General features: G+C 31.3%; 3 protein-coding genes across 8 annotated transcripts; 2 read left to right on the top strand and 1 right to left on the bottom strand.

Moving 5' to 3' along the window:
- Positions 1–76: 76 nt before the first annotated feature.
- Positions 77–9,486, top strand: LOC126858313 (wee1-like protein kinase). 4 transcript variants are annotated; one of them, XM_050608546.1, is made up of 6 exons: positions 77–850; positions 1,348–1,799; positions 1,902–2,203; positions 4,053–4,383; positions 5,044–5,935; positions 6,036–9,486. In XM_050608546.1, exons 3-6 carry the CDS (start codon positions 1,966–1,968, stop codon positions 6,318–6,320), a joined length of 1,746 nt encoding a protein of 581 aa, XP_050464503.1. In that variant the 5' UTR covers positions 77–850; positions 1,348–1,799; positions 1,902–1,965; the 3' UTR covers positions 6,321–9,486. The 4 variants fall into 4 exon arrangements, with proteins under 4 accessions (XP_050464503.1, XP_050464502.1, XP_050464505.1 ...); XM_050608545.1 differs by having other exon boundaries at positions 1,348–1,818; XM_050608548.1 differs by having other exon boundaries at positions 1,348–2,203; positions 5,047–5,935.
- A 608-nt stretch (positions 9,487–10,094) lies between these two features.
- LOC126858328 (sodium/bile acid cotransporter 7-like) lies at positions 10,095–13,502 on the top strand. 2 transcript variants are annotated; one of them, XM_050608575.1, is made up of 6 exons: positions 10,095–10,462; positions 11,377–11,532; positions 11,686–11,912; positions 12,075–12,218; positions 12,452–12,698; positions 12,771–13,502. In XM_050608575.1, exons 2-6 carry the CDS (start codon positions 11,397–11,399, stop codon positions 13,013–13,015), a joined length of 999 nt encoding a protein of 332 aa, XP_050464532.1. In that variant the 5' UTR covers positions 10,095–10,462; positions 11,377–11,396; the 3' UTR covers positions 13,016–13,502. The 2 variants fall into 2 exon arrangements, with proteins under 2 accessions (XP_050464532.1, XP_050464531.1); XM_050608574.1 differs by having other exon boundaries at positions 10,095–11,237.
- A 510-nt stretch (positions 13,503–14,012) lies between these two features.
- On the bottom strand, positions 14,013–20,305 carry LOC126858303 (RNA-binding protein 26). Of its 2 annotated transcripts, none has more exons than XM_050608522.1 (10): positions 20,112–20,305; positions 19,060–19,178; positions 18,658–18,964; positions 18,326–18,487; positions 17,711–18,078; positions 17,277–17,522; positions 16,237–16,752; positions 15,365–16,146; positions 14,856–15,107; positions 14,013–14,501 (listed from the first exon to the last, which is right to left on the bottom strand). In XM_050608522.1, exons 1-10 carry the CDS (start codon positions 20,168–20,170, stop codon positions 14,415–14,417), a joined length of 2,898 nt encoding a protein of 965 aa, XP_050464479.1. In that variant the 5' UTR covers positions 20,171–20,305; the 3' UTR covers positions 14,013–14,414. The 2 variants fall into 2 exon arrangements, with proteins under 2 accessions (XP_050464479.1, XP_050464481.1); XM_050608524.1 differs by having other exon boundaries at positions 16,237–16,740; positions 20,112–20,304.
- Between the last annotated feature and the right edge of the window lie 79 nt (positions 20,306–20,384).

Raw genomic sequence — 20,384 nt, 5'->3', positions numbered from 1 at the left:
GTGTTATCCTTGATCGAGATCGTTGTATCGGCGTTCAATTTTGAGATCGTACATCTCGAGACAACGCAGTTCTCCTGAATTAATGCGTGCAGTGAGAGATGGATTTTGGCTTTGTGTGATCAATTTTGAAAGCTATGTGTATTATATATAAGGGAGTACATACAAAAGAAAGTATATAACTCTTTTCATTACAAACAATACAACTTTGAAAAGACATCTAGATTTAATAGTATGATATAATTCTACTCGATTTTTCGCATTTTATGAATTTATACTATATTATATAGTGACGCAAAAATGACATTTCGATATGATTTCATATATTGCACGTATTGAAATAAAATGTAAATTAAATATTAGTTTATGCATCATAGTGTTCATCCTCTTTACAACATATCTTACACATTTCCATCAGAGAGAAAGAGATAGATAATAGATACAGAGAGAGAAAGACGAAGAGGGAGAAAAAGAGAGAGAACGACAAAAGCGAGATATCTCCATCGCTCGACCCTGCCTTCGGCCTTTTTCGGCTCGCGCTCGCATGCTAGCCAGATTGCAGCTGTTCGAAGAAAGTTCCTTACGCAGTGTAAAGTACAAGAATACGTTCTTTGTTCGGGAAAAGGAAAACGGCTCTCCCACGCGTAAACCGTGTGTATACGGAGTATGTATCGGGGAGTACATACCGTAAATATACATCATCCAACCATCCATATTCTTTTTTTCTCACCTGGCGAAATTATCCGCCCATCGTAGCCCATTCGTCTGACTCGAGACGAACGCAAAGAGATGAAATAGTCGACGGCAGATGTTCTCGTCTTAAACAGCTGCTGCGATATTGCACAAAATGTAGGTATATACTTGTCATCGATGATATTCGGGTAATAGTGAATATTCCGTATTTTTATCTTATATTATCCTGTATCAATAATCGATAAGTCGTATTTAACACATTTAAAAATATTTATAGAGGATTAATATATATACACATTTTGTTAACGGTTAATAAATTATTATTAGTAGCATATTTTAATATCGAGCAGATGATAACAAATCAGCTTTTATTTGGAGATCTGGATTTAATTTCTTCACAAAATAATATTTGCCTGAATGTCTTTGCATATTTTTTATGCGTTAGTTTTCATAAGCAATATTTTATAAAAGTGATTCTATTTTGTTGATAATATCACGAATTACAAAAAATATAATTTCAAAAAAAACTTGTAAAGGATATCTTTTATATTATTGCATATCAAAACAAGCGCACAGTAATATCTCAATATATAAAAATCGTTTTATATGAGTAAAGATAGTTTAAATATCAAATACACTGAATTTTTCGACAGGTAGTTGATGCACGTTGCGCATATTCGAGAAACAAACGACGGAGAGTTCAAGATGTAGTCTCGAGATACATGTTCGGAATTAGATCGATTGTTGGAGAAACGAAGGGACGGGAAGGAAAAATAATTTTTGTTTGTTTTTATTTATTTATATTTTTTTTTTTAAATTCCCCTCGCCAGAATTTACGTGAAAGCGTGAATTTTCGGAAATATACTCGCACGACGAGCGGCCGGTAGTGGCGTAGTAGGAGAGCAGATGACGATATCGCGAGCATTGTGTGCACACCGGAACCAATAGGCGCACGCGTTACACGGCCGGCAGTGAACGGATCGTTTTGTAAGCCACGAGCCTATTGGTCGCTTTGGCCGAGCTCCACCACCGGCTACCATAACGAACCTGGAGGAGCGTGGAGCGTGTGGAATGATTCCAGTTTGAATGAGTGCGGTCGCGAGCGCATGGTGAGACTCTGACAACGTGGTGAATCATTTTTATTTTTTCTTTCTTTCTTTTTTTTTTTTTTCTTCGTCTCGTCGCGACAACCGCGGGTGGCTCTTTTACAGTTAACGTTGCATTGCCCAGCGAGACATTTTTCTTCCCCTTCATTCGCGTGTGCGCGATTTCGCGATGATTCCGCGCGTCGCGATGAAGGCCATAAAGCTGCACTACGAGGCGTGCGATATGCAGAATGAGGAGCTGAACTGGAGCTGCCGCCTTGACAATAACTCCGATTGCGATGTCGGCAACTCGTCCGCGGATGATTTTGACACGCCGCCCCCGCTGATGCCGCGTAAGCTCTTCGAGACGATGGATTGCATCGAAGAGAGCCAGTCGACCAATAATAATAGGATTTCTCCTTCAAAAGGTTAGAATCGTTCCCCTTCGTGCTACTTCCTTAGCGTCCCTATTTTCCACGTCGGATGTTATCTTGTGCATTGTTTTCTGATATTTGTTTACGAATTAAATTTCTATGCGTCTTGTGTGAGTTTGTGCACTCTCTGTGATTTTACGTTTAAGATTTAAAGTTGCAAATTTTTGAATTTAACTTACATTTGTAATTTAATAAAAAAAAAAGAAAAATAAAGAAACATTCAAACAAATGAGCTAAAAATTTACAGTTTCAATTTGACTTTAAAAACGTAAATTTGATTTTATTATTTACAACAAGGATGTTTTTTTCTTTGTATCGATCAATATTGCTTTTTAAGATAGTCTTCTTTTAAATATGGATCTGTATTGTAGTAATCTATATGCATTTTGTTGGTGAAGGAACTTGATTTGATCATGATTGTAGATGATTTAATATTTTATTCTCTTTAAGATGATTTAATATTTTATTCTCTTACATATTATTATTTTATATATATATATATATATATATATATATATATATGTTTTTGCACAATTTCTGTTATTAATATTTCAAATACATTTGTAGCACTTATTCAAATTTATATATTTGTATAGTAATATATGACGTATATATATATATATATAGGACATTGTATTCTATTGTGTTTGCAATATTTCTGAAAATCTATGCAAAATATAAATTTTGAATCAATATGTACAAGATATATTGATAAGTTTCAATAAACTTATATCATTGTAATGTTTTCTGTGAATTAGATCTATCTTTTTGTCGCATTATACTTTCAACATAAATTACAAATATTCAATATAAATTCAAGAACAGATATAATCAATCCATTATGCTTGTTGGAATTTACTTACCAATACATGACCTTTGTATATATTAACGTAAAATGTTTATATTTTGAATAGATTTTGAAGAATATTGCATATATAAAGATATCATAACATGTAATGCATGATGTAAAATAATTGATATCATTATATTTAGACAATTTTTTTGCATCATACATTGTTATTTTTTTATAAGATAATTTTATAAAAAAGACCTATATATAAGCTTCTCTTTGTTCATAATTAAATTACGTTATTACAATTATTTTTTAAATTAGGACTGTAACATCAGTAACTATAAAGTCTCTATGTACTGGTGATTACACAATTATAAATATATAATGCTTTTTATTTACAAAATTTATATATTTATATTTACATATTAATTTTAATATAGCTAACAAAACAAAAATTTTCTTTAATCATATTTAAATACTTATGCCTTTTTAAAAAAGAAGAGAAGCAATTGACATCTATGCATATCTATATTTTTTTAAATAAAATTTTTGATATTTTCTATTGAATATTTGCATATCTTAATTTCTTAGGATATAAAAATAATGTATTTTGTTATCGAATATGTATTTATTCAATATATATTGTTATTAAATATATATATTTCTTGTATTATCTAACAAGCAAGTTACTTATTGCATTGCAAATTAAACATACACACACAGAGAATAGATAATATAAGTCATGAAATGAAATTATGAAAATATTATTGTATACTTTATATAATTTTAATATAATTGTATACTTTATATTCTTTTATTAAATAGCTATTTTGATTCATTAAATTTTAAATTTATTTTATAAAATATTATGTTCTATTTGAAAATTATCTTTCAAACATATTATTTTTCTCTTCAGTTGCTTCTTCCAACCATTTATGATTTATTAAGATTAAGAAGATTACTTATAAGAAAATTCTTCTCAATTTTTATTCAGTTGTATATAATTTTTATGACTTTGAAGATTTATGCTAGACAAATGTTTGATTATAGGTACTCCAGCCATCAAGATTCCTGTCATCAATCATAAAAATGATCATTCTGAGAAGACGTGCAGTCCACCCTACAAATGTGTTAGGGCCTTGCGTTTATTTGATTCGCCTACTACTCCTAAAACTATGATAGAGAAGAATATAGTGATGCAGACTCCATTTCCATCTAAATGTGCCAGACTTTTTTTCCTAGACAAACCTAGACCTTCTAAAATAAGTCCCAATTTTCAAAATAAGTCTGACAAACCTGTGGCAAATGTAAATCCATTTACTCCTACTGGCATGTTAATAACAGCGAAGAAAAGAAGCAGATCTAAACGTAGTCTCAATGGGTAAGTATTGTGAATATATATTTTGTCTTATTTTTAAATTCTAATATATAATTTCTAATAAAATAAAAAATATTGACTGGGAATCTAATAACTTAGATTACAAATTTCTGTATTATTAAGCAGAAATTAAAGCTTGTATCAGACTACGCATGGAAAATGAAGATTGTAAATTAAAGATAATTTTGATTAATCAGAGCAAAAGGATCTAAAATTTCTTTGTCTTGATTAATCAAATTTCAATCTTTAATTTTCAATTTCGATCTTCAATGTATACTTTTTATATTAGGGAATTTTTTTTGAATTTTTTGAATAATAATTATTTATTTATTTTTCTATATAATCTGTATTTCTATATTCATTTCTATATTATGTCTAACAATGAGACAAAATTAAAAAAAAGAATTATAAGAGTTTGCATTTATTATTCACAGAAACGAATATTTCCACCATATTATATATGACTATGCATCTATGAAGATAAAATTTGAGATTTGAAAGTGAAAATTATTAAAAATTTAAAAATTTTAAAACATAAGTCTATTATAACTTTGTATAAAGAAAAATCAACTCGTATTCGTTGAAGTATCTCAAATAAATGAAAGCATAATAGCGCGTATATATATAAATATATATATCACTTCTCTTTCTCTTTTTAAATAGTAGTAGTGGTAGCTCACCGGACATGCAAAAACCAAAATTTGATCTCGCCGATTCTGAGGATTCGGACAACGAATTTGAACATGCGACAAAGCGTGTAGCGCTGCAAGATTCAAATATATCGCGATACCACAAAGAATTCCATGAACTCGATTTGATCGGGAGCGGCTCCTTCGGTTCCGTATACAAGTGCATCAATCGACTGGACGGGTGTACGTATGCTGTCAAGAGGAGTCGGAAACCGATCGCGGGTGTCGTCAGTGAATCAAGCGCACTAAATGAAGTATATGCTCATGCTGTGCTCGGCAAGCATCAACACGTGGTTCGCTATTATTCCGCTTGGGCGGAGGACAGTCATATGATCATTCAAAACGAATACTGCAACGGTGGCAGTCTTGCGGATGCGATCGCTAATCTTCAGAAAGAGAAAAAGCAATTTAGCAAAGCGGAGATGCGCCAGCTGCTGCTACATGTAGCCGAGGGGCTAAAATACATACACAGTATGCAGCTGGTACATATGGACATCAAACCCGCGAATATATTCATCTCCAGGGAGGGAAAATTGCCATCGAGCAATTACGATTCGACCGATGACGGTTTCGAGGAGGATGAAACTGTCGACGAGATCACATACAAGATTGGCGACCTTGGCCATGTCACTTCCATCAACAATCCGCACGTGGAGGAGGGCGATTGCAGATACCTGCCTTTGGAGGTCCTACAAGATGAATACAGCCATCTACCAAAGGCCGACATCTTCGCTTTAGGATTGACTGTTTACGAAGCAGGCGGCGCGGGACCCATGCCGAAGAACGGGCTTGAATGGCATAGATTGCGAGAAGGACATGTACCAGATTTACCGCATTACGGTCGCGACCTCAACAGCTTACTGAAGGTACAATTTTGTTTCTAAAGTTTTACAGATTTTTTAGAGAATATAATTGTATTTTTTTACATCTGTTTCATTATTGATTGTTGTTTTGCATTATTTGTAGCTGATGACTCACCCCGATCCGCAGATGAGACCATCGGCAACTTGTTTGACACAGCACAGGGTTTTACTTCCGCTTGGGAATAAAACTAAAGCGCAATTGCGGAGGGAATTAAGTTTGGAGAAATTAAAAAATGAGATTTTAACTAAGCGGTTAAAGGATGCGGCGATATTTTTAAAGAATATCGCACCGAATGTCACTGATAATATCGACAAACAATTGCGATCGGTCACTATGCGACCTCGTGTCATAGGCAAAAAGACCAATCGTAGTAACAGCATTATATAGTTCTGTTATATTGTATAGTATTATAACAGACAGCACTTGTATATAGCGGAAAAGTATCAGTGCGTAGGGCTTTTGTGTTGCTAAGTGATAAAAAATTTTCGCATGTAAAAAGCGAAAAATCTCTCTTTGATTTTTAGTTCAGCGTTACCGCTGATACTTTTCTTCTCGCTCATACAATATTGTTAAACAAACGTCTATGATACCATCGTATATAACTGTAAGTCGGACTTGTCAGTGACATTCGAAAATGTTGCATTGTCTAACCGTTTAGTTGTAATCATGTTCATTACTGCGATAGTTCATTAGATTTCCTTCATGGATGTCGCAGACACGATATAAGCTACAGTCTTGTCGGAATTGTAGTCGGCTGAGTTTTAATTGATCTAAAGCAACTTTTTCTTTGGATATAAAAATGGTTTTATATTTTACTGATATATGATGCATCAATTGTATACTGTCAGCATGTACTTTCAGTATTCAGCATGTTTCAAAATTATATTCAATCTCATTTTGCATGTGCTCAGAGAAAAGAGAAGAAAAAGCGCCTCTGGTCAAAACTTATTCTGAAAAATTAAAAACAAAAAACAAAAAAAACAATAATATCGACAAAAAGAGAGAGAGCGAGGGAGGGAGAAACATATTGCTTGCCTATCGATATTATTGATTTTTGTCTTGTATTGCCAAAAAATCTTTATCTATTCTTTATCTTTTTAAGACGTAACTTAAGCATATCTATAGCGCGAAATCTCAGGTTGACAAATATATTTTTCTATTATAACGTAACATTTTATACAATATGATGTTTATTACTTAATAGTTAATTATCAATGCCTTTTATTATCATCATTTGTAAATGATTTCTTGCATTATGACATTATTCAAACTATTATATTCTGATTGTATAAAATTTATAACATACAGAAGAAACTATTTCTATATTAATGCGATTCATAGTTTTTACAGAGACAATTAATTATAAAAAGCTATGTAAAACATATTTAATCTATTATTTGCCACTGTGCAGTTATACTTATTCTACAATAAAAAATTAATGTTTATTACTTTTATCAGCATTTCAAATGACATATAATAGTTAATTATTTTTACTGATTGCGACTGCAAAATGATTTTATCAAATAATTTGCTTGTATTTAATATTTGATTCCAAAAAGATATCTCTAATTCTTCTAATAATTGAGTATAATAAAAATTGGTTTAAGATCACAAGCATGATATTTGATACTCTCTAATATCACATTTCTATTAATAACAAAAAATATAAAATTAGAAGCTTAAATTTAATTTGATATCATTTAATCATAAGCTTATTATCTTCGACAATATGTCCTCTCAAAAATTCGTATTTCTGATCATACATATATATTACATTTTTAGAATAATCATTGATGTGTATGTGTATGCGTGTGTACATGTGTGTACATATACATAGATGTACACACGTACATATAATCTATGTTTGTGTCATTAGCAGATAAATGCTATAATTATTACAAATAACAGCACAATAAAATAAAATTAAAAATTGATCTTTTAGTTTTCAACTGATACTTGTCACAAAACTTTTGCAAAGTTTTTGAAATGTGCTGTGGCATACACATACAAATATTATTTACTTATAAGTTATATTTTTCTAATTATGAATGGAAAATTAATCGTTTTTCTACGTCATATTTCGCGCCATTACCTCTTTCATTAAGTCTTTATTCTCATAATGAGAACAATGACAATTAATAGATATAACAAATATTTATGTCGAGTGATACATTGAAACTCATTTTGCAGAATTTCATCATTTCCCAAAGAAAATGTTACCCTTACAGTTTATTACATATTGATTTGTAAACATATTGTAAACCTTACTTTGTCATTTGCTAAGTTGTGCTAGGATGTGCTGAAATGTCATTCCTTCCAATTTCTTTGGTATTAACTAGAGGAAATGCGACTTATCGACTATTTCTCTATCTCTTTTGCGAACATGAAACGATTGATCATATTATTATATATAATTAACTATACGGGAGACAATGTTTTTTTGAGAATGGGTCCTTAAATTAGATATATGTTAAGTATAATCATCATTGCTAAACATTGTATCAATACATAGTTTTTGTTTTTTTAATTGTAATAAGGTAATAGTATTCGCATCAATGTATCTTTTTTTCATTTTTTTGTAGATACCAATCGAAAATAAGCGCTTATTACACTTTGAAATATTCTTATAAAATAATAATATGATGAATATCAAATCAGTTGATTGATTTAACAGTTTGATTGATCAAATTAATTGATGAGATAATACAAGTTAACTTATAATGAAATTTATATTATTTTATGCTTTAATATTTGTATTGGTATATTCTTACTGTAATATTCTGCATAACTCTTACTTTAAATTTATGTGAATTGTTTATGCTCGCGAAAGATTAAAAAAAAGAAACCGATAAGTCGCATATCACCTGATTCTACTGAGCATACATGCAACAATTTGTGTTTTATACATTACAGATTATAATGAATAGATCTGATGTCCACATATTTTTATATGAGATATCTCCCATTAGTTTGTAATACATTTTTCTTTCTTTTTTTGACGTAATGACAAGATTCGGTGAATCTTGCGCTCATTTATCGCGCGCGCGCGCGAGTGTGATTAACACATGTGAGAAGAAACTTTGTAAAAGTAATAGCATTTAGACATTTATAATCTAGTTTTATGTCTAATTTTATAAGCCGCTATTATAATTATTTAAAATAGTTATGTATAGTGTATTATGTAAATTATGTATAGCATTACGTAAGTTATATATAGCATTATATCACTTATGTATAACATTATGTAAGCATATGTGAATATCTCTCTAAACACAAAACGAAGCAAGTGGCGAAATAGATACATATCAGGGTGGACCTTAAATTATAGCTCGATATATGCTCGTTTACCATGCTTAAACGTAAATTGTTTGAAACATTTAATATCATTAATTATTAATTATATTATTTATATTATTATTTCTTTAATCTTTTTGTGCCTGTCAGGTTCACTCTGTGGCCTCTTATCCCACAGGATGGGCATGCGTATAATACCTTTATAATTCTTATTATTATTGTTATTATTATGATAATAAACAGGCTGTTATACTTTCCACTCTTAAAATTTCTATTGTGTGATCACAAACCAAGAATGATACTTTCAGATAATCTAAATAGTTATTTGGATAGTTTTGAAAAGCATGCTACTTGCCAAGAATGCTACTTTGTATACAAATTAATAGAGTTAATTTATAGAAATTTATATAAATGTCTACAAGACTTAATATATAGGTTTATTAAGTTTCAATAATATATTAACATGCATTGATTTTTGAAAGTGATTGTTAATATTATATGGTTTGCATTTTTTCGCTTGTCGTTGAATTTTTTCGTATACTTTCTCTTTCTTTATCTTTGAATTTGAAATGTTATTTTAAAATTAATGAAGAAAAAACGTATATTTTAAAGCTGCATTCATATGATAATTTAGATATATATTCTATTATAAAACGAGGAAAAAATCTATTATTAAGAAATTCTTTTACAAAATATACTTTGTAACAACATGTACAATCGTGGGAAAGGATTCAGAATAAAATCTTTTCACTAAAACAAATATATTTTATACACATATATATATATATATATATATTGCTTATAAGATATATAATAAAATATATAAATTCTGATTGAGAATTTTTTTCTCTCTTAGAAGATCTATAAAAAATACCTTTATAATATTTATAAAAATTTATAAATTACATTGAAAGATGCATTTTGTAAGGCGCAGCCTTTATCTTTCTCCTTACCGCCATACTATTGAATTTCGCGATTGCATTCGTGGACATTTCTTATTGGTTCACTTATTGTTTTACGTCACTACTGTCACTGATGTCTCATGCGCAATGAGACACATTTATATTTATATCATATATACCTGCATACCCATGGAAATGTTTCATTGAAGAAAGGATTGTCAGATATTGTCACCGTAATAGACGATGTTTGGTGTAGCTTAAAGCGTGGCAGAAAAATGAGAAAGCTTTTAAATTAAACAAGGAATAATAATTTAATTCTCTTGTGCGAATCATGTAATACACAATCAACTATGATAATACTCTTCAACGTTGTAAATAATTTTCTGCATGTTCAATTTATATACGAAAATTCTTTTATAGACAGAATAAAGTCAAGTATTTGTTTCTCGCATAGACTTACGATAGTGCCTGTCACGATACCCTCCATTTCTATTTTGTCGTATAGATAGTAATATGATATAGCAATAGCACACATATAGGGAGGGAGATGCACGTGTAACAAAATGACATAATAGTTATTAAATAAATAATTATTTTGTACATAAAAAGAGCTCTCTTATTCGATCAGCACCATTTCAATTCCTTAAATATATTGCAGAAAGTACTCCTCATTTTACATATTTCCTTTTTATATTTGTTTATTACTTGCAGATATTTGCATAATGTTTTTGCATAGCACAATAAGATGATAGAGATGCGATAGATAGTTGTATAAAGTTGCACAAAAGTTAATGCTTCTGCTCCTGGACTTTTAATTTTCATAGAAATTTTGTTATTCAAGATGATTATTCACCATTTTTTTCACAGTATATATTAATTTTTCTTTCTAGAATAAAATTTAAATAATTCAATATATACCTCTCAAAGTTGTAAAAGTTTATACTGAAATTAATTCTAGTCATTGCGCTAGTAAGTTAATTTAATTTTAGAAAACATTTAATCATATAAGTTTTTTATAATGAAATTTTTAATTTTTTAAGATTTTTCATATAACAATATTTTATACATTTTGCTTCCAAAGATTTAGCTTTCACGCATGCTTCTTTAGGTAAGATTATCAGTAATAATAATTATAAACGTTTAAATATATATTATACATTTTATAGGAGTAAATAATTAAATAATTTCAAATAATTTCTGCTACAAAATGCTGTATAATAAAAAATATATACATTTTTTTTATTTAGATATATCGAAATATTTAAAAATGTGTATAAAATCCATTCATATCAATCTACAACCGAAAAAGAAAACTAATCTTCTCTATCGATATGGATATGTTCTATTAATGCTCGCATGCATGATATTTGCATCTATTCAACCACATATTGGTGGAACAAATGGTAATTAATTATCTAAGTCAATATTTCAATAAAGAAAAAGAAATACATATGTATGTATACATTCAGAGAGAAAGAACATTCATACAATATTTTTACTTATTTCAAAGAGTAGCAGTATTTATTAATATTATAATATTGCATTTTTTATTACAGGTATAATCAATGGTAATTTTATCATTTGCTATTTCGCTGTGCCTTTGACATATTTAGAAGCTGGATTATTATGCAATCCTAAATCTCTTTATTCAACGTTAAGAGATGGCTATCTTTTGACATTTGTCATGACTTTCATATATATTTTGATGCCCTTTTTAGCACGCATTGGAACATATCTGTTGACCTATGCAAAAGTTAATGTATGGTTACTCAAAGGAATGGAGGTGATTAGGAATATATTTGTAATTTATTAATTAATTTTTGTTAATACATTGTGTGTGTGGATCGAATAGATATTCGAATAGATTATCAACTTATGAGTATGTATGATACACAAATATATTATATATTAGCACATTTTATATAATTATTGTTATGTTTTTCAGGTGCTTTACTGCATGCCTCCACCATTCAGTACAGGACTTGCTTTATGTCGTTTGGCACAAGCTGATTTGCCTACAAGTGTAATTACTACATTGGTATCACATTTTGGAGGATTATTTTTATCTCCTATTTTATTATATCTTATGGTAAATTTTTTGTACATAGAGAGAGAGATACTATTTCTTAAGTATTTTTAAATATTTTTTTCTTTTAGAGAGAATATATTCAATATTTTATATTATCATTTATGTTCACTTGGTTTCATTTGGTATTTATATTTTGTCTTAACTTAGTATAGCTTAATATATTTCAAGTTAAATTAATAAGTCTGTTTTTTTAGGTAGCTATTCTAAAAATGTATATAATTTTTCAATAACAGTTAGGAATGTTTACTCCACCATTGGTTGGGATCAACTTCAGGGAGACTATATACAGCACACTTATTCCATTGGGCATAGGTATCATGCTACGATCATTTATATTGAAAGACAAATATTTGAATATAAACACAGGGTGGTTTTCCCAAGGATTATTGTTGACAATAGCATACCACTGGTTTTGTGATGCTGCTTTAGCAGATGCTTCATCATTACAAGCAGTAGATATACTGTTCTGTGTACTTATAAGTAAGTTATATTTATTTTGTATTTAATTTCTGTTTTTTCTCCTATATATTCAACTATATACGTCTTTTGAAGCATGTGTAGGTCAGCTCCTTCTTAGCAGTTTATGTTGGATCTTGTGCTCTCAATGGTTGCCGCGAAATATTTTGTTAGCCACGCTATTCACCAGCACTCACAAATCCGTTGGTCTTGGCGGTTGGATTTTACGAGGAGCGTACCATGGTTCAATTCATGGACCAGCAGTGAACTTACCATTGACGATATTACCTGTTGCACAATTATTGTTAGGTAGTTTGTTAGCTAGTTGGCTAGCTCCATAAGAACAAAATCTGATGTGATATTATTTTGCGATGTCCATATCTCAATTTGTAGAGATATTGGATTATCTTCCAAACTAGTCGCCAAGTAAGATAATAATTATGATAGGGTCTATGCCTTAGGATATTCTGTATCCTAAAAATGATGTATGGAACGGCTCCTAAAAATTCAATTGTAAATAAATTTTAGAAATAATATATTTAAATAGATTGGGACAATATATATAATATATATATATATATGAAAAAAGCTTACATCGTAAATAAACTTGGAAAAAAATATAGAAAAATAAATTGCATATTAAATTATCAATACAATATATTTATATAAATGTTTTAAAGCATGTTAATTATATATACCTAATACAAATTATTTTTACATTTTTACGAGTAATTTTATTCATTCATTAATGAATCGTTTGGAATAATTGCATTTGGAAATGAGCAATTTTTATTGAATATGAATATTTATATATATTATTTACAACATCGTTATTGTGCAATCTGATACTTACCTTAAAACTGGATGGAATGATTCATATAAGAATTATATGTTATTGCTTTATAATCTGGATTGAAAGAATTTATGTAAATGATGCGCGAAAGTATCACATTGTATGATTTTCAGCAATCTAATTCATTGACATCTTTTAAAAAGAAACAATAAGAATGATACATTATACTTTGCATTATTACAAGAACCGTTTTAAATAGATACAATAGAGATAAAAGTCAACAGCCAATCGAATGAAGTATGTTATGACTTATCATTGAGTAATACAATATAATATAATCGCGAGTACCTATCGTACCTTCGTATCGTACAAGTTACAAATATAGTTTACTCATTCTTCGAGTGAAAAAACCTGAATATTCTCGAAATTACAAGCTCCTACTTATCCTAATGTTTATCTAACGAGCCTTTAAAACAAGAGCTAGGAAACGCACGGTTTGAGTTTCTACATATAGAAGAAGAGGACTTGAAAGTTAGAATAAGGTGTTTCTTTTTTCCCATATAAAACATAGCGATTTTATTCTACAAATGATGGGGATAAATTTCGATTATTACTCCTGTTTTGGAAAGTTCTGCAGTTTTTCTTTTTCTTTTTTTTTCTCTATTCGTGACGCGCCATATTCAATATGGTACAATATCGTACCATTGTCGGTGCGTATGTATAGTATATTCAATAATATTAACAAATAGTGTAACATTCATGATAACGCTGATGAGCACGACATAATCTGATTTCTTCGTGAAAATCATCATGGCAATGAATGCATCAAACGGCGGTGCAGCAATGTAGGCGTAAATGCCGGAACGCACACGGCCGGCCTGAATGATCACATTGTCGTTACGTTTGACACCAAGCTCCTGTCACAAGCGGCTCCTATCCTGACGCTGCTATCGCCGCCAGCTGCGCGACTCCCCATCCTCATCTTCCTCCTCTTCGTTTTCATTTTCTTCTAGAAGTAGTGCCTCTGCCGTACCCTAGAAAGATAAATCTTGTTAATACTTACAGAATAGACTAGCACAAAATATTGAAGATGTTCTTATTATATTAGAGGTTACTATTATCACAATCATTTATATTAAGCAAATTAAAAAAAATAACACATGTTGCATTCTATATAATTTCGTACAAAATTCAAAGAACAAACTTTCTGTCCATTAAATATATCTTCTCACGAAATCTAAATAGAAGCCATAATCAAAAAGTCTTTAATCAATAAAATCTAAAATATCTTGATTATATATATCGTGATTTTCTTAATAGTATTTCATATAAATAATATACAGCTTATTTAAAAAATCGCTGTATATAAGTATTTCGTTAAAGCTTACTTCCAAATCGATATCTTCGTCTATGACAGGAGCAGTCTGTTCAGGACGTGACGAGAGTACAGATGTGCTTGAGTTACTATTAGCTCCTCCACGATGCAAATGATGGCTGGACACCCAAGTTATTGACAACAGTCTGTCTTGAAATGTGCGTCCTTTCACTAGGGCAACCTCAGCCTCCTTTCTCGATTTGAAATTAATTACGATTGAAGGAGTTGCATCGTCTACTATTTGATTCATTATTTCACCAAATTGCTAAAGCACAAAAGAAATTATATATATGTATATTAATTATATATATCGCATGCTTGAGACGTTATTAAAAACGTGTAAAGCTTCAGTTGCATATTTATAATTAATATATACAGTTGTATGTAAATATTGAGTCTCTATGTTTCTCAATTTTTGTTCAACTATTTTCGAGTGACAAAGTGATTATTGTATTGAAATGCTATTACATATAAATATATAATAATTATTATTATTACTATTATTATTACAATAAATCTTACTTGAAAGTGCGCCAAAACCTCCGCCTTTTCCTCGGTTTCGTAACCGGAGACTAGAAGACTCGTCGGCCGATGATCTACCGAGACATGGGCAAAACTTCCTCTGCCACGGCCTCTGTAAGATAACGTGTGGGTGCCGCGCGTAATTCGATTAGAAGCTCTCGCGCCTCTAACGACAGTAGGGTTCGCGTTTAAACCCAACGCGGCCGCTTGGGCTCGAAGCTCGTTTAATCTCTTTTGCAATTCGCCGGCGTCTTGGCCTTCTTGTTGCGCGGTCATTAAATCTAACTCGGCGTCCAATATTTCTTTTTGAGTTTGCTCTCTAGACTTCACCGATTTGCTACCGATTTGACCATTCGCGGCTAGATCCTTGCGTATATTATCAATCGTTTGCTGCATAGCTTTTATTGTTGGCATTATGGAATCTTTTTGTTCTGGATTTTTTTCGGCCTTGTCGATTAAGGCGCGCAACTCAATCAAATGTTTGTCTAATAACTCTTGTTTCCTTTTGCGTAAATCGGCAGTTAATTTGATTGCCTCCTTCCGCTTCTCTTCTTGCTTCTTCTTTAATGATTCCTTTGCCGCTAATATCTCTTGCGTTTTTTTTATCGCGAGAACCTTATCTTCACGAGTAGGAACGACGGCAGCTTTAGGCGAAGTTGGAACTAAGGTCTGCGTGACTTGTTCCTCGGTCGAACGACGCGTGGGAACATATTCGTTATCTTCAGCCTTTGCCGGTAATGTTACAGTGGCGCCTAATCTCTCTTTCACAGAAGGGCGGCATCCTGGAGACAACAAAACTTATTACATATTATATCATGTCGAGAATACTTATTTGTATTATATAATAATAAAAATATATAATTGTCTCTTACCCGGTGGCACGTTTTCAATAGCTCCACCAGCCGCGTTATTATTGACGTTATTATGCCAAAATACTTTAATAAATCTATTATTCAATACTGCCTCTGTGCTTCTGTAAGCGGCTTTTGCTTCAGATGGCAGCAAGAATGTAACCAATGCTGCCTCAGGATCACCACCAAAATTAACTTGGATATTTACAATTTTACCAAATTTGGAAAAATGATTATTCAATTGAGTTATATTGTTCAAGGTTCGTGGAACTTTTTTCAGTTCGAGAGAGCAATTGGCTGGGTTATGCACCACTCTTTGTTTCGGTCCCAGACGATTAAAATCAAACGATTGTTTGCGTTTTAGCGGATTGCTTTGAGTATGAGTTATTTCTGACGAATTTGTATGAGGAATAACTGGTACACTGATCAGTTCTCTTTGCCCCCTACCATAAATCCCGGGTGCGGGTTGCGGATGTCTACCCCACGGCATGCGTGGCTCCATGCTAGGCGCGTCCGGATTATATTCTGCAAAAGCATCTGACACATTTAACTTATTATATTTCAAAAAATATAGAATATTGCACTTGTTATAAACTATAATATTACAATAGAAAATTGTAATGCATTTCTATATATTCCCTCTCTTTCTTGTCTAATTTATCTAGTATTTCAACTTGTCGATATTAATTCTAGAATCATAAAACTTTATAACTTTATAAACACAAACATCTTTCAAGTTGGACAAAATTTCAAATTAATTGTATTTGAAAATTGTCAATATAAAATTTTTACAATGCCTCAGGATAGGCTGTATTCTCTTTTTCTTCATTATAATTGACAGTACAATCAATGTGATATATCTAAATAAATAAATATAAATATAAAAAATATTTATATTTCAGTATTGCAGTCTACGGGCAGTCTAAATATTGCCATAATATACAATACATAATAAATAATTTCTTTTCTCCAGTTATTATTTTTTAATCATTGTTTTACATTACGTTAAATAAAACCATTACAACCATTAACAACTATAGATTTTATGTAGAAATACATACCCATATTAGAATGGTGATTTCTTAAGTGAGGTGGTGGTAAACTGGCAAGAGGAAGATGCGGCGGTGGTGGATTACCATTAGGACCCTGTGGTGGTTCTGGTACTGTCGCGACTGGGACTGCTCCTGGAGCTTGAGGGCCATGTGGTGCAAAAGTCAAAACTCCACTTAATCCCACATCTTCCAACACAACTGGATCTGTCCCATGATCATAAGGACAAAGATCTCCTCTCATGCAATATCCTTTTTCTATATTAAAATACGAGAGAAATAGATAAATAACTGATTAACTCAACTATTATTTAAACAAAATGAAATTATTGCCATTTAATATTAGTCTTGCGATACCGAAAATGACTATTCTTGTTATCGGTTGAAGTGTTTAAAAGAGCGACAATATATGATAGCTTTCTATTTTCTAATGTCGACGTACATACCGTCGAAATCTCTGCAACGTCTTTTTGTTTGTTGTTGAAAAGAACCTGTTTGGTTATTTGGAATATTACTCGCAACAGAGACAACACTTTGTATTGATTGACTAGTTGTAGATAGCCTCATGTCTACATCTCCGTGATTACTATCTTGAGTCGGAGTACCACCACCAGGACTTGCCTCGATTCGATCCGTTCTATCTATCTCCATTCTCTCGAAGCGATCCATCTTTTTCCGTTCTATTGATCTAGAACGCGATCGAGATCGAAGCGGAGTTGGAGATCTGTTCCTAAACCTTGCTCGATGATCGCGACTGTCTGGACCGTCGCGTATCCTAGGTCGTATCGGTGATGTACTGCGACTTCTAGTACGTCTAAAAAATAAAATAGTAATATATCTAAAAATTATTTAAAAACTTGAAGTATAAAGATTTAATATAATCAACTGAAAAAAAAAAATTTACTGAAATAATATAATTTATTTAAATATACACTGCTTAAAACTAAAAAATATAGGAAAACATATAGGAAGATTTACTGAAATATTTACTTATTTTTTCAGTAAGATTTTTAAAGCATTAAGAGTAAGTGAAAATTTTCTTAAATGTTGCAAAAACGCACCTGCGATCATGTCTTCTAGTATTAGGTGGGGATTCATTTCTCCATGGTCGACTTCTATCTCTTTCTCTATCGCGCCGAAGGTGTTCTCTACTCCTGGATCTGCGTCTATCCCTTTCCCACGATCGCGAACGTGATCGTGTTCTTGATCTCATTCTACCACTTCTAAATTGCACATAATGTGATGTTAGAATTAAAATCTCAATATACTAAATTATATTAAAACTTAATGTGTTAAAAAGGAAAAATCCAGAATTAACTTTTGTTAGCTTTTCTCTTCATAATCTATATATTTTTTTTTTTCACTATTTTTCAAAAACAAGATTACTAAATACCTGCTTCGAGAACGTTTTCCTTTCTCTTTATCTTTGTCTGAATCAGATTTTTTAGTTTCACGTTTATTAACTACAGCAGGCGCAGATCCATTAATTTGAAGTGGAACAGGTGGATTTGTAATCATAGATACTAGCGGAATTGTTGTTGTCTCCAGTATTTTCTCTGTTGAGGTTGGATTTACAACTGGTGCTGGTGGATTTACACCAGGTGGTGTCCCACCACCATCTGGATCACTCTTGGAGGGTGGGAGTATATACTCCTGAGTCTCCAATGTTTTAAAGAGCAATTCCACAAAGCTTTTGGTTTCTAAAAACATCAATTTCAATGTATTTTTAATATCATAAAGACAATAGGTAATTAAATTTCTAATAATAGATTATAGATAAAATATATAAACACACCTTGTTGTAGAAATACATCCAATTGCTCAACCATACCACCACGTAATTCTTCCAAAGTCTTGTCTTTCTTAACCAATGCATAGACATATTTAGCCAGAGCAGCAGGATCTGCGTCGCACCTAGTAAAGAGAAATAAATTGCTTGATAGTATATAAATAAAATTGATTAAAAATGTATTTAATAAACTTTTGAATATATATTATCTTTTTAATTCAAATATAATTTAATTTATAACTATTACAGTGAAAAGTATTTTGAATATTATAAGCCATCATAGCATTGCAATATAGACAAGATGTTTAATAAATATTTATTTAAATGTTTTATATTGCAAGAATAAAAACATGAATTATAGTGATTTTATATTCTTTACATACACATGCACTGTTCAGGACAATAATTAGAGAATTGTTTGTTACAACAACTTTGTAGAATAAATATCAGATTCATGTAAATATGATATTACATTTATTATAAGGTCTGTTTATGATCAAAATTATATATTGATTGAAATAAAATTTCACAAAATACAATATCTATTTAAGAGATATAAGGATGTGATAAAGTAATCTCTTAATTATCTTAATCAATGCAGAATGTAATAAGCTACAGTCATCAAAAGATAAAAATATCAAAATTTTAATTCGTGTAATACAATAATACACACATTGCCATTGTATATTATGTACTACATTAAAGAAGGGATCAGCAAAGGTTATTGCATTTCAGTCCCAAGATTAATCAGCTCGCACGTAATTGATATAAATCAATAAAATAGAAGATGCATGTTACTAGAAGATTAGTTAATCGTTAGATTTATAGAGAGAGTTTGGACGCGATGCTCAAGCAGAAGTGAACACACGAGTGTCGAGAAGGGTTCATCTTGTTCGTCGTGTCACAGGCAGAGGATAATAATCTCTGGTAGTAGTTGATGTAAATATCATGCCACACGAAGAACGTAGCGCATCATGTACGGCCATTTACAACATCAAATGAGTACAGATACACATACGCGTAAAGATACACTCTCTCGGGCAAGCTGGCCTACTTACAGCGGCTCCAGAACAGCGGTGAGCCACGCCTTGAATTGATCAGGATTGTCGATTATCATTTTCAGCGTTTTACCGTGTTAAGGGCGCATAGATAAGTTCATAAACGCTCGTCAATTACACGACTTTTAAGAGCGACAGTAAGTACTCTCTCTTAAGTAAAGACGGTCGCCATTCTGAAAATCAGTCACTGTTATACATGTAACAGTTACAAGCAACTAGAGGTCGTGGAACGTCTAGAAAACATCGTGTCAGACAGCTGCTGCCCCCTCGTGG

The sequence above is a fragment of the Cataglyphis hispanica genome, chromosome 24, assembly GCF_021464435.1.
Source record: "Cataglyphis hispanica isolate Lineage 1 chromosome 24, ULB_Chis1_1.0, whole genome shotgun sequence".
NCBI classification, from domain to species: domain Eukaryota; kingdom Metazoa; phylum Arthropoda; class Insecta; order Hymenoptera; family Formicidae; genus Cataglyphis; species Cataglyphis hispanica.
The sequence above is the reverse complement of the archived record's forward strand: the minus strand, read 5'-3'. Positions and strand labels throughout refer to the sequence as shown.

Excerpts from the sequence above, each read along its gene's own strand:
- LOC126858313 (XM_050608546.1), top strand. The coding sequence starts at position 1,966 with ATGATTCCGCGCGTCGCGATGAAGGCCATAAAGCTGCACTACGAGGCG. Across the intron at positions 2,204-4,052 it reads TAGGATTTCTCCTTCAAAAG|GTACTCCAGCCATCAAGATT; the intron begins GTTAGAATCGTT and ends GTTTGATTATAG. Across the intron at positions 4,384-5,043 it reads TCTAAACGTAGTCTCAATGG|TAGTAGTGGTAGCTCACCGG; the intron begins GTAAGTATTGTG and ends CTTTTTAAATAG.
- LOC126858328 (XM_050608575.1), top strand. The coding sequence starts at position 11,397 with ATGTGTATAAAATCCATTCATATCAATCTACAACCGAAAAAGAAAACT. Across the intron at positions 11,913-12,074 it reads GGTTACTCAAAGGAATGGAG|GTGCTTTACTGCATGCCTCC; the intron begins GTGATTAGGAAT and ends TATGTTTTTCAG. Across the intron at positions 12,699-12,770 it reads ACTGTTCTGTGTACTTATAA|CATGTGTAGGTCAGCTCCTT; the intron begins GTAAGTTATATT and ends CGTCTTTTGAAG.
- LOC126858303 (XM_050608522.1), bottom strand. The coding sequence starts at position 20,170 with ATGATAATCGACAATCCTGATCAATTCAAGGCGTGGCTCACCGCTGTT. Across the intron at positions 16,753-17,276 it reads AAATCACCATTCTAATATGG|ATGCTTTTGCAGAATATAAT; the intron begins GTATGTATTTCT and ends TAAATGTGTCAG. Across the intron at positions 15,108-15,364 it reads AGGTTTTGGCGCACTTTCAA|CAATTTGGTGAAATAATGAA; the intron begins GTAAGATTTATT and ends TTTGTGCTTTAG.